This window comes from Sesamum indicum, linkage group LG11 (genome assembly GCF_026168435.1).
Source record: "Sesamum indicum cultivar Baizhima isolate 11 linkage group LG11, ASM2616843v1, whole genome shotgun sequence".
Taxonomy (NCBI): Eukaryota; Viridiplantae; Streptophyta; class Magnoliopsida; order Lamiales; family Pedaliaceae; genus Sesamum; species Sesamum indicum.
In genome coordinates, this window is record NC_142667.1 from 4418128 (window position 1) to 4432665 (window position 14538).

At 36.8% G+C, this 14538-nt stretch overlaps 1 protein-coding gene across 1 annotated transcript; it reads left to right on the forward strand.

Moving 5' to 3' along the window:
• Positions 1 to 4191: 4191 nt before the first annotated feature.
• LOC105173337 (Polynucleotidyl transferase, ribonuclease H-like superfamily protein) lies at positions 4192 to 6236 on the forward strand (the record flags this gene model as incomplete). Its single annotated transcript, XM_011095039.3, has 6 exons — positions 4192 to 4371; positions 4466 to 4525; positions 4651 to 4763; positions 5259 to 5327; positions 5500 to 5551; positions 5714 to 6236. Coding segments are annotated over 6 exons (603 nt in total), but the record flags the coding sequence as incomplete, so codon positions are not given.
• Between the last annotated feature and the right edge of the window lie 8302 nt (positions 6237 to 14538).

Here is a 14538-nt window from a genome sequence, read left to right on the forward strand (position 1 = left end):
CTGGGGGAAACGTAGCTATGAGCAAGTTGAGAAATCATGCCGACAAGCAAGAAGGCATGTTGTACATGCCGTCTGGGATCAACTTGTAAGGCTGGCATATTGAATGAGCTTCAGACATATGATGTAGCCCTACCTAGACGAAGAATGAAATACGGTCATGGTGACGACATGGGCCGATAATGCACTCAGTGAACGTTGGGCACGAGATGGTATAGGATTAGCCTACATTGCTGATATGGAGCAAGGATGCTCCTTACCATTGAGAGATGGGTCAGAAGAACCCGAGAATGTGGGCTAGATGTATAGCTGGCAAACTAGCTAGTTGAGGATGGACATGTAAACAAGCAAAGGTAGGAAGCTGTAAGCGTCGACGAACATGGGCATTGTGAATAGGCAAGTGTACGGGAACAAAGTGATGCAACAGGAGACATTCAGATATCGTGTTAGTGAACTTCAACCATCGATGTTGAAAGACTAGTGGAAAGTTGAGTGTAAAATGTGCCACACGGACGAAAAAGTACTATGTTGCGAAATAAAAGAGTCCGCCAATGATATTGTGGTGACCTATATATTTGAGCTAGTGGAGATCGATTTAAATTCATGCGCTAGTGGAGAGACGGGATTTAATTTCTATTGTGTTAATAGAGTTGCGTTGAGGATGTAAGATTTATATTACGGGATTAGAGTGATTAACTTATAATAATATATTTGATTTTTCCTAAACTCAACTTCTATTATATTGGTAGGCCAATGAAGAATAAGTTGAGCAAATCTCAACAAATTATTAAAAAAAAAAACCCTCATGGCGGTTAGTTTTATTTAATTGAAATTGCTATAATGAATCAACCTAATTTTTTTCACTATAAAAAAGGGGGGAAAAAAACACCCAACAACCTGATCTAATTTTCGAAAATTATTTTACTATCTGAATGATTATATTTTAAGTTAAAATTCTTTATTAACAACATAGAGATACAAGGAGTATGAAGAAAGAGTTTGTAATTTTATAATAGTATAAATTACACATACTTCTCCTGAGATTTGATATGATTATGAATACTCTTTATTGTTTGAAAAATTATTAATAGCTCTTTGATTTAGTCGTCTAACAATTAACCCATTTTGTTAGTCTTTGTTAAATTTTCATCGATTTTTAGTGGTAAACTGACCAAAATGCTCCTCTAAACTAAAACTTATCATTTGATCTATTTTTAAAATTTTTTAATTTTTTTATCAACAAAATGGATAATTTTTCAAACTTTTTAATCCACCTCATTAAAGTTTTTTACAAAATTTTAATTATTTTTTTTAAAATACAATAACATCATAGTTGATAATTTCATACCCCAATCCAATAATTACATAATTCCATCAAATATTAAGGGCGTGTTCGTAATTTTTCAAATAACGAAAGATATTTATGATTATGCCAAAGTTTAATAGAGATCATTGCAGTTTATTCAATTATCCTTTCATAATAAGTATTTTATTTTATAAAATTAATTGAAATAAATTGCTAGCTTTTACACAATTATTTTTTTGAGATAGGGTGCAATGGAAGAATTGATAAGAGTAGGGTTGGCAACGAGTCGAGCTCGACCATTTTTGTCGAGCTCGAGCTCGAGCTCGACTCTGTGATTTCGAACTCGAGCTCGAGCTCGATACAATATTTTCGAGCTCCAGCTCGAGCTCGCGAATTTGTTCCAGAAATTGCAGCAGAATGGAGGCAGGAAGGAGAGGAATTTTACAACATTACATACAAAATTTTTCAGAAAATTTGCTAATCGATAATGGTCTTCCATACAACATTACAACTCTTACAAAAGCAAACAACAACAACAAGAATTAAACAAATCATTGTCCATTGAAAACACACCCGAACCCAAGAAAAAGAATTAAACAAGATGTGCTAAAAACACACCAAACCCAAGAAAAAGAAGAATAAGTAAAATGCAATAGAGAAATAAAGATTACCTGGAAGCCATACTCGTCGCCGTCCTCGTTGCCGACTTACCGTCCTTGTTGCCGTGAGTTTGGGGCTAGGGTTCTAAGAGATGGATTTTGGGAAGAAATGAGAGGAGAAAGATGGAAGCCGTACTCGTTGCCGTACTCGTCGCCATCCTCGTTGCCGACCTGCTGTCTTTGTTGCCGTGAGTTTGGGGTTAGGGATCCAAGAGATGGATTTGGGGAAGAATTGAGAGAGGAGAAAGAATGGAGAAGAAACAGAAAGAGAGAAAGAAAGAGGAAGAAGAAACAAGAACAAGAGAGAGAAAGTGATGGGTTTTTTATTTTTGACTTTTTGTATTACTACTACTATTATTATTATTATTATTATTATTATTATTATTACTATTATTATTATTATTATTATTATTATTTTAAATCATGAGATTAAATTATAAAATTTTTACATAGATATAGTTGAAATTAATATATGTTATATGTTCACAATTTACAAAATTTATATATTTATAAATGTTAATAACATTGATGTCTATCATGTTACATCATTGAACAACATGGGTTAATCGAGCCATCAAAATTCAGATCAGGCCGTTAGATATGATAAAACTTACAAAAAAATACATTTGGTAAAGTTTTAGACTTATTGGATATACGGATGTCGAGATATCGTACTCGAAGCATAAGAGTAATCATTCAAGACGGTGTATCGTTGAATCAGGCCATGTGATTTTAAAGCATACCATCTGATATGATCTAATGGACACAGTCTTGTATATATTTAAATTTCGTATGAATCAAGTACCCGGATTTTAAGATATGTTAATTATTGATTAAATTTTTTAATCTCATTATACATAATAAAATAATAATTATAATTATTCAACCATCATCATCATCATCATCATTATTATTATTATTTTAAATAATGAAACCAAATCATCAAATTTTTACATAGATATAGTTGAAATTAATATATGTTAACAATTTGCAATATTTATATATTTATAAATGTTAGTATAACATTGATGTAACTATCATCTTACATTGTTGAAAAAATGAGTTAATCGGGCCATCAAAATTCAGATCTGACCGTTAGATATGATAAAACTTACAAAAAAATACATTTGGTAAAGTTTTAGATTTATTGGATATACGGATGTTGAGATATCGTACTCAAAACATAAGAGTAATCATTTAAGACGGTGTATCGTTGAATCAGGCCATTTGATTTTAAATCATACCATCCGATATGATTTAATGGACACAGTTTTGTATATATATTTAAATTTCGTATGAATTAGGTATCCGAATTTTAAGATATCGTACTTATTGATTAAACTTTTTAATCTCATTATATATATAATAAAATAATAATTAGAATTGTTCAACCACCATCATCATCATCATCATCATTATTATTATTGTTGTTGTTATTATTATTATTATTATTATTATAAATTTTAGATTAATCCATAGGAATTACTAAATTTTGACATAAATTATAAATAATAAAAAATTATAAGTGAATTACTTGTCAATTTAAGAAAAATATAACGTAATACAAATATATATTAGAATAATATAAAGTTTATATATGTCATAATAAATAATGATTTTAATTATAAAAAAATTATAATTTACTAAGTTTTTGATTAAATTTATTTTTATATAAAGATTAAATATATAAATAAAAGTACCATAATTTATTATTAACCAAAATAAAATGTATGATATTGATTAATAATTATAATATATGATCAATTTTAATTATAAAACTGATCAAATATTAAATATAAAATTAAATATATAAAGAATTCAAAAATAAAAAAATATATAAAAAAAGTAAAAAATATTCACCATCTCGCGAGCGGTGAACACCCAAATATGAGCTCGAGCTGGCTCGACTCGAGCTCAAAATCGAACCGGTTCGCCGAGCTCGCGAGCCGGCTCAACTCATCTGCCACCTCTAGATAAGAGTGTACGGGGGCTTATGTAATGTAACTAAAGAAAAAAACGGGGAAGAAAGTGAGAAAAAACTAGAATAGAGGGGGTAAAGTGGATTTTACCTTTCTTGAATACACTCCAATCATGAACTACACCAACGCTCCACTGGCGGAAAAAAGTGGGGAAACGAAAATTAAGAAAGAATAAATGGCAGTTCAGTTCGCAACTCTAAACCCTCTTCAAATTCAAAGAGGAATTTCAGTTTCTTTACCTACATGAACCCAATTGTTTCCAAGGGCTGCAGCATCAGTTTCATTGCCATGGGAGGAGCAAATTCCCCCAAATGCCCTTAGCCGGAAGCGCGACCCGTCGTGGCGGGGCGGCTTCAGTCTAGGGGTAGACTTGGGATTGTCCCGCACCGGCTTTGCCCTTAGCAAAGGCTTCTCCATTCGCCCCTTAACGGTACTCCTGACGCGTACAAAATCATTTTATGTGTGTATGTATTGTACGTTTATGTATGAATAGATGAGATGGGTTTTTGTGGTATTGTTGCTAGGTTCTTCAATTAAGAGGGCAGAAGCTTGAGCTTAGACTTCTTGATATTGCTGAAAAGCAGGTTTGAGAAGAAAGGAATTTGCTTTCATTGTTATGTGGGATTTTTCAGAGTTTATTTTCTCGATATTAGCTTTATATGGGGTGGACTGAATATTTGCAAGATGATAAATCTGTATGGATTGTTAGGAAGTTGATGAATTCATAATTGGGCTTCCAAAGTCTGGTGAAGGGAAGGAGACAGAGCAATCGAATAAAGTTCGTAGCGTGGCTGGGAGGCTTGCAGTTCGAGCTGCGGAGAGGTACATTTCCTGCTACTTGCTGATGTCGTGAGGTTAAAATAGTTGAACGAAAACCAACATAAGCACAACAATAACTAGACAGACGCACAACTCAATCTAAAGGATAGCTTTATAATCTATTTCCAAGAATGTAGAGATCTATTCCTTCCCAGAGGTTGTTTTTAGGGAAATGCTGGCTTGTAGGAGCTATGAATTTCCAATAAAAAAAAATCAAGAAAGTTCCTATACTCACATGAAGTTGATATCTAAACATAGCACTCGACCAATAATCAAGTATTTTGACTTATACTTACATGTTAATATTAGATTGTGCATTCAATTATATGCTTTTGTTTATTTTCTCCCGTACAGAGATGTGAATGTGATTTCTTATAAGCTTTATTGCTCTGTTAATCTGTTTTTCATTTCTGTAGTTCGAGTGGCTGTTATTCTTGGTTATCTTATCATGGTCTTAGAACAATGTCATAGTTATCATGGATCTTGATTCTGCATCAGGGGGTGGAGAGTATACCTGCAGGATGAGCATGGAACATCTGCCGAGGCTCTGGACCATATGATAGCCAAGTGATCATCTCTTCTGATCCATCTCTAAGTAACAACCAATGTCGATTGTCTAATCCCAGCGCATCTCCTCAACTAGAATGCTATATTGTTTTACAGCACTCGTTGAAATATGTGGATAAAGTCTAAAGTAGAGCATCATATAATTTTTTTTGAAATTGTCTTAAATGTTCAGGGGCCTCAGTAGATCTGCTCGTGAAGGGAGGATTGACGCGTATGCTGCTGTGGTGAGCAATAAGCAACATTGTTATACCTGAACAATTTTTTCTTTCATATTCATGCTTAACTACCTGTTGAGTTGAAGAACTCCTTGGTGTCACCTTAGTAAGATAAAAAAGGGTGGGATTGTTAGTCACCAGACTGAGATGCGATGTTATGTATGATTGCAGAAGTTGCTTGAAAGATATTTTTCATATTTGGGGAAAGGAATAGAACTTGTTATACCCAAGCAGGTGGAACTCCAGAACAAGCTCCGCCAGGGTCCACCCAAGGATGTCGACTTTTTCCCAGACGATTAACAAGGTTTGTAAGTTACAAGCTTTTGTCAGCAAAAAGGATAGCAGCTTTTTCCCAGGAGAATTGCAAGGACGATAAACTATAGGCCAAGGAATTTGCTGATAAGCTATAGGAGTTGAGCTAGTTATCAGGGGAGACTCTTGAATGTGTTCTTATCGTATTGGAGATCCTTCGACGTGCATATCAATCAAGGCTCCCGAATGCTGGTGCATGAAATTTTTTGATGTAATTTCAATTGTAATGCAAGGTTTTTATCATGCATGTTTTCTTTCATTTTAAATGTGCATATCTAGACATCAATCATAGAATGTGAAGATGCATAACAACAGATAGAAAAGTTTAGTTACATATTTACAACTTAAATTCTTGTGCTTTAAACAATAAGCAGTTTTCTCATATTTTTTCTGGGTAATTTGCCATGATTTTTTCCCCTGTTAAAGCTCTCAGAATTGTCACTTCAACTTGCACTGTAGCCTTCGTGTTTCTCAGTCTGAAGTAGAGCGAAATGAACTTATGTTGTATTTTCAACCTTCAATTTCCTATTGAAAACTGAGATACAGAGGTAGCAATTGTCTTGGGAGGGATTTTGTAAAGCTCAGAAGATCACACGGCTTCTGACCATCAACAGAAGTTGTGTTCCATGCGTGCATCTCCATTCATATTTGGAGACTCCTGTTGTTGCAGTCTCTCTCAAAATGGAGCGGTTACGGCCTACACATGACCCCCAATCTTGGGAGGAAGATCTCCATGCAAGTCCAGCTTTACACTTGTAAATCATATAAAGAAACTGGACTCTGACCTTCCAATAAGCTCAACTCAATTTTCCACATGTTTCAAACTATAAATATTCGCCGTCTTTCTTTCCCCCTGTTAAAAACATAATTTGTGGCCCTGTGGTGTTGAAGCATCAGAACCAGTCACCATGTATTTCTAGTAGAATCCTAGAATTTCCATGGCCGTCTTCTTGGAGAGCATGATGTTACAAGTGCACGCCTACTGAAGCACCTGTCTGCAGAGAACCAGAGCAAGAGCGTGTAGATGCATGAAATTAGCATATATAACCAAAGTCGTATTGTGGATGTGCCAGAAATTGCAAATTCATTTACCTTTATTTGGAGAGGATCAGTTGCAATAGCAAAAAGGACGACGAGTTACTCGGATCTGAATATGCCGCTTCTACATCTACCAATTGATGACACCACAAACTGTACGAAGATGCGAATGGAAGATAAATACTTCTGATGAATCTTGTGAAAGCATAAAATGGATTGTGAATATTTGTTGAGGAGCTTGCCCAGAAGATTAACTTGCAGACTAGTGCTGCAATGGTTGAAGATGATGACAATTTCAGCCTTGACGCTGGGTAGCTAATGGCGTGTTTTCAAATGGCGTTTTCTTTTGTTTGCTTTGTGTACAAGCTGACTCATTTATTATGTTTTCCATTGGTCCTTATCATCACTGCGACGGTTATTCTGTTATGGTTAGTTGTGATTAGGCAACTGTGTATTTAATCTGGGGATTGAACCCAAACAAACTGACTTTTCACATTCTGAAGTTTATCAATGGAGTTCACAGATTTTCTGCTCTCTGTTTCTTTTTCCTCTATTTCTGGTTCAACCACAAATTTCAACATGCTATCAGAGTCTTCTTCATGAAGGTCTCTGTATACGCACAAGCTATTGAGTTTACAGATTCCTTTCCCATTGAGAAGAACAGATTCTGCATTACAGTGAAATGGCACAGAATGCTACTTCGATGGTTATTCTGTTATGGTTAGTTGTGATTAGGCAACTGTGTATTTAATCTGAGGATTGAACCCAAACAAACTGATTTTTCACATTCTGAAGTATATCGATGGAGTTCACAGATTTTCTGCTCTCTGTTTCTTTTTCCTCTATTTCTGGTTCAACCACAAATTTCAACATGGTATCAGAGTCTTCTTCATGAAGGTCTCTGTATACGCACAAGCTATTGAGTTTACAGATTCCTTTCCCATTGAGAAGAACAGATTCTGCATTACAGTGAAATGGCACAGAATGCTACTGATAATCAGAATGAACACGAGAAGGATGTGCTCTTTATTCATCCATTTGAGCACTCTAATTTGGCATTGACTACTTCACCTCTGGACGGTATGAATTTTCTGATTTGGAGACGAGCAATATATGTCTCTTTGGGGACAAAGTGAAGCTAGGCTTCATAGATGGTAGCTTTCCACAGTCGGCACTAGGTTCGCCTAATTTCGAACAGTGGCGTCGAGTTGATTTGATGGTAACATCGTGGATCTGGAACTCTATGTCAAAAGACATCATAGAGTCGTTTATGTACTGTGGAGATTCGGGAGAAGTTTAGCTTGCGATTCAGGATAGATATGGTCGAAGCAACGGACCTATGATCTATCAATTACAGAGGGAGATTGCTTCGGTATCGCAGCAAGAATTGACCCTCACTGCCTATCTCACAAAAGTAACCAAGCTCTGGAACGAGCTGAACTGTTTAGTGCCGGCTCCTAAATGTAAGTGTGGGGGATGTACGTGTGGTATCAACAAGGATATTGAAAGTTTAAATTCAAGGAATCAACTCATGCAATTTCTCATGGGCCGTCATGAGAATTTTAACAACGAACGCAGTCAAATACTTATGCTTGATCCGCTGGCAAGCATTGGAAGAGCTTTTTCGATGATTTACACGGTTGGGCAACAGAGGTTAACACAAACGGATTTGGAGGTCACTTCGAATAATGTGGCCTATCAACTCGCCTTGAAAGAGAATAGGAGAGAAGGCGACAAAGGTATGCAGAAAAATAAATTTGTGTTTGATAAGAAGAAATTAATTTGTTCTCACTGCAAGAAATAGGGACATATCCAAGAGAATTGCTTTCTACTGCATGGCTTACTAGATTGGTACAAATCATTGACTGAACGGAAACAGAAAGGAAAGATGTTTGCTGCAAATGTTGAGACTAATGCTTAAAATTTGCAGCGTTCACCAAAGTAGGATACATCACATATAATGGCTGAATTACTCAGGTTATTGCAAAGGAATACAACACCTTCAGACCCGATTACCAGTTCTGCAAACTTTGCACATTATGAGGACGAGTTTGCAGGTAATATTGCTAAAACACCTATTATTGATTTGAACTACTGGATTATCGATACTAGGGCCACTAACCATGTTTATGCCAATATTGATTTGTTTCACACATATGCTAAACCTTCCACTCCTCTATTCTTGCATCTACCTGACAATTCAAAGATATCAGTAATGTATATAGGAACTGTTAGATTTACTGCTTCTATCATCTTGGAGAATGTTTTTTTTGTTCCTCCTTTTTCTGTGAACTTAATCTCAGTCAGTCAATTGTGTCACCATAAGCTTTATCAGTTCCAATTCACTAAAGACAGATGCATTTTGCAGGACCAGGACAATAGAGAAGACCTGGTTATAGGAGTGCTCTCCAAAAACTTATACATTTACAGGTCTAATTCCATCCTTTGTTCTTCTGTTCAAGATGTAACTTGTTCCAACTCTGTTTCTTGTACTTCAGATTTGTGGCACAATCGCTTGGGACATGCACCTATAAAAACTATAAAGAAAATATCCTCTATTGACTGCAATTATGATCACACTGATACACTTTGTGAAATCTACCATAGAACTAAACAAGTTTGAATTCCGTTTCCTCATAGTACTACACATGCTACTAAACTTTTTGCACTTGTACATATGGATCTTTGGGGTCCCTACACTGCCTCAAACCTTTGTGGGGGTTCGTATGTACTAACTTTGTTGGATGACTATTCCAGATGCCTGTGGACCTTCATTATCAAGCAAAAGTCTCAAGTTCCTTCCATCCTCAAGCAATTTTCTTCTTTAGTTCAAAATTAGTTCAATTATAAAATTAAATTTTAAGGTCTGACAATGGCTCGGAATTCCTCAATCATGAATGCCATTACTTTGTTCAACTCTCGGCATTGTGCACCAAACCTCATGTACCTATACTCCTCAACAGAATGGCCGAATAGAAAGAAAACATAGACATTTGTTAGGTGTGGCTAGGGCCTTATTGTTTTAGGCATCTCCCCTTATTCGTTTCTGGGGAGACGCGACTCTTACTTCTACCTACCTAATCAACAACACTCCTAGTAAAACTTTACGTTAGTTGACACCTTATGAATGTCTTCATGGACAACCCCCACAATATAACCATTTGAGAACCTTTGGACACTTATGTTTTGCTACCAATTTAAGTCCCCACAGGTCAAAATTTCATTCCAGAGCATTCGAATGCATTTTGATTGGAAATTCTATGCATCAAAAGGCATACAAATTGTATAATTTGCATAATGGTTTAGTTCTATTCTCAAGAGATGTTCAGTTTTATGAAAAACACTTTCCTTTTTCTCATGATTTATCTCTTTCTATTTCTCCTGCTCCCTTGCCTACAGTGCCTACACATTTGGACTTTTCTCCTCTAGTTTCACTTTCTAAAAGCGTTCCTTCTCGGCCTCCATTTACCTCTTCTCACAGCCCTGCTTCACCCATTCTCAGACGCTCTTCTAGACAGATTTCTAAGCCTGCCTGGCTCAACGATTTTGTGTCCAATCTCTCTATGTCTAACTTACTATATCCTTCCACTACTGCATGCTCTTCTTTTGTGGCCTCTTTGTCGTTATTGCAGGAGCCTAGATCCTATTTGGAGGCGGTGGAACACAAGGAATGGCGAGATGCAATGGCAGCTGAATTAAAGCCCCTGGAGCAGAATCATACGTGGCAGCTTGTATCTTTGCCTGTTGGTAAGAAACCCATTGGGTGTTCAAGACGAAACTTCGAGATGATGGATCAATAGAATGCTACAAAGTTCATCTCGTGGCTAAAGGATTCAACCAAATTGCAGTGGTCAGTAACACAGATAATTTTTCCCTTGTTGCTAAGCCGGTTACTGTTCGTTTGTTCTTGAGTTTAGCTGCTGCGTGAGGTTGGCCTATACACTAAATGGACGTAAACAATACGTTCTTGCATGGTTACTTAGATGAGGATTTATACATGGTGCCACCCGAGGATACTCACTGCGTTTATGGTTTAAAGCAATCTTCTCAACAATGGAATGTGGAGCTCACTGCGAAGCTCAAGGATTTTGGTTTTCGGCAATCTGGGCACGACCATTGCCTCTTCACAGAAGGTACTAATGATGATTTTTTGGTCCTCCTCGTGGATGACATGTTGGTCACAGCTTCTTCTTTGGCAAGCGTAGAGTCTGTTAAGCATTATCTTCATTCATTGTTTACCATTAAGGATCTCAAAGACGCTCCGTATTTTCTTGGGTTGGAAATTGGGCGGAATTCTGACGGTATTTTATGGCTCAGTCCAAGTACATTCAAGATATTGTTCGTGATACAGGTTTAACTTCGGCCAAATTGATTTCCACTCCTTTACCTTTGGGTCTTAAGCTCAGTGCAGATGCTGGTGCCTTGCTTCCTGATCCGGATCGTTTTCGCAGGCTGGTGGGGAGGCTTTTGTATTTAGGCTTTACCCGTCCGAACATTTCGTAGTCGGTACAGCAACTTAGTCAATACCTCACTCGTCCGTGTGACAGACATTGGAAAGTAGCTCTCCATGTTGTTCGATACCTCAAGGGTGCCCCTTCGAAGGGTCTATTTTTACCGTCGAGTTCCAGCTTTGAACTTGTGGGTTATTGCGATGCCGATTGGGCTTCTTGCCCTGATTCCCACTATTCTCCCATCGATTTTTGTATCTTCTCTGGTGATGCTTTAGTTTCATGGAAAACAAAGAAACAAACGACTGTTTCTCGCTCCATAGCTGAAGCGGAGTACCGGAGCATGGCGGTGCTTGTTTGTGAATTGCGTTGGCTTTCATTCCTCTGGTCAGATTTTGGGATTTCTACTTCTCTCCCTATTTGTCTTTACTGTGATAACCATGCTGCCTTGCATATTATCGAAAATCCCGTCTTTGACGAAGGCACCAAATATTTTGAAATTGACTGTCATATGGTGTGAAACTCTTATACAGATGGCTTCATCTCTCCCTCACATATTCGTAGTACTCTGCAGCCTGCTGATTTGTTTACTAAGGTTGTTGGGGTTAGAAACTTTGCTAACTTGGTAGGCAAGTTGGGGTTGGTTGCCTTGCACCCGCCTCCCACTTGTGGGGGGGGCTGTTGAGGAGCTTGCCCAGAAGATTAACTTGCAAACTACTGCTGCAATGGTTGAAGATGATGATGAGAAAGATGATGACAATTTCAGCCTTGACGCTGGGTAGCTAATGGCGTGTTTTCAAATGGTGTTTTCTTTTGTTTGCTTTGTGTACAAGATGACTCATTTATTCTGTTATTCATTGGTCCTTGTCATCATTCTGACGGTTATCCTGTTATGGTTAGTTGTGATTAGGCAACTGTGTATTTAATTTGGTGATTGAACCCAAACAAACATATTTTGCACATTCTGAAGTTTATCAATGGAGTTCACAGATTTTCTTCTCTCTGTTTCTAGTTCAACCACAAACTTCAACAATATTACAAGTACACAAGGTATATGAGGGAAATTACTGCATAAGTTGCTCCTCAAGCTGGCTTTGGACAGTGAAAAGTGAGCTAGGATACTGCATATCATTGGGCACCTCAATTAGCAATTCTTTAAATTCTACCGGAGGCAATCTTCCCCAATGCGTTGAGCAATCAACGTGAAGCAGAAGCATACAAGTCCTGAAGGTAAATGCCAGGAATGAGAAGCTAGATACTGTTCATATTATCGTCGCATACCAATCAGCTCTAATTTGTTCATCCTTGAAGTCTTATCTTTATGGCCAAATGTCTTCACATTTGAAACAGATGTGCTGAAAATATTATTTCTTATTGATATAATTTTCAAAGGGCTAAACTTTTTTCACGTTGATACAAAGAGTCTCCAAAATCGACATCTTGTAGTTGTTCCATTTATGCTTGCATATAATGATCAGATAATCATCATAGTTGATAAAGTGCGCTTGTAATTGGACAGTGCACACACGACACAAGGATAACATCTTATCTTACTACATGAAAACAAATACAAAATAACCAAGTGTAAGTCAGACTGGACATTAGCCCTTGGCCTAAGGACAAATTGCTCAGCCAACCCAGTTGGCAATTTTCTTTTCTCTTTTCTTGAACCCATCTTACCACTTTCGAATTCTCTACATATAAATCCCACATTTGACTCCAAATAAAAGAAAACCCCTTTGAACAACTTCAGAAAATTTCTCAGTTAGCCCATTAAACTTTTTCAAGAAGATTAAAGGTAATTTTAATCCCCTAACTTTAGGCCATTTTAGTTTTAGTTTTGTAACTTATTAAAGTTCAATTTTAGTCTCCTGAAATTGAAAAAATCTAAATTTTGGTACAAATTTGGTTGGAAAATTGAGTCACTCGCCGAAAAAAGTCACATGCTAGGCATGTGACTTTTTAAAGCATGTGACTTTTTAAATTGGAGGCTGCGTTTTTATAGGCTGAAACGGATGATGTGGCGACGACATGGCACCGATGTGGATTTTTTTTAAAAAAAATAGGGATGACGTGGATATTTAATCCACGTCATCAAATGACATGGAATTAAAGGGAAAGAACAGATTATCTATCATATGGGTATATGGGTTCTCTCTTATAATTTCAGCCCCTTCTTCTATTTCCCTCAAATTGAACAAGAACCCTAAAACACCCAACAAAATCAAAGAGAAAAGTGATGATGATGGGAAAAAGATATGCAGAGATTGGAGGTGAGAATGATTAAACTGTGATGTACAAGAACATGAGTAGTATTTGCATTTAAATCAAAAAAGAAAAGAGGAGGAAAAAACCGATGAGGTTGGCCAAGTGGACGATAAGCTTGGGCTTGAGGATTGGAATGACCGATTCTCTCTCCAAACGGATCACGTCTTTGTTCATGGTAATCAACTTCTGCTCCTCCACTGTCGGCATCTTTTACAATAATGACAATTTATATACAGAGAGACAGGAACAAGGGAACAGTGAACACAAAGGTATTAAGGGAGTACCTGAAGGGTTAGTAATAGTAGTATGTTTGTGTGTGTGTGTGTGTGAGGAACACAAACAAACACTTGGAATCAGAAAAAGATGGACATTCTATAAAGTGGAAGAAGAGCAGAGCAGCGCAAAGCACATTCACATTCCATCATGCTCTTCGATTTTTCTAGTTGTTTTAGGGTTCTTGTTCAATTTGGGGAAAATGGAAGAAGGGCTAAAGATACAAGAGAGGAGCCGTCTGTTTTTTGGTTTTTTTTTTTTTAATTTTGATGACGTGGATTAAATATCCACGTCATCCCTCTTTTTTTAAAAAATAATCCACGTCGGCGCCATGTCGTCGCCACATCATCCATTCCAGCCAATAAAAATGCAGCCCCAATTTAAAAAGTCACATGCCTGGCATTGGACTTTTTTCGGCGAGTGACGCAATTTTCCCACTAAATTTGTACCAAAATTGAGATTTTTTCAGTTTTAAGGGACTAAAATGGAATCGTAGTAAGTTATGAGACTAAAACGAGAATGACCTGAAAGTAGGGGACTAAAACTGCCTTTAAGCCTTTTCAAGACTCATATATCAGTAATAAATATTTCAGCGTCCAGAAAATAACTTTAGCTATGTAAACTTGGTATAAACTGACACATAATTATGTGCCGAAA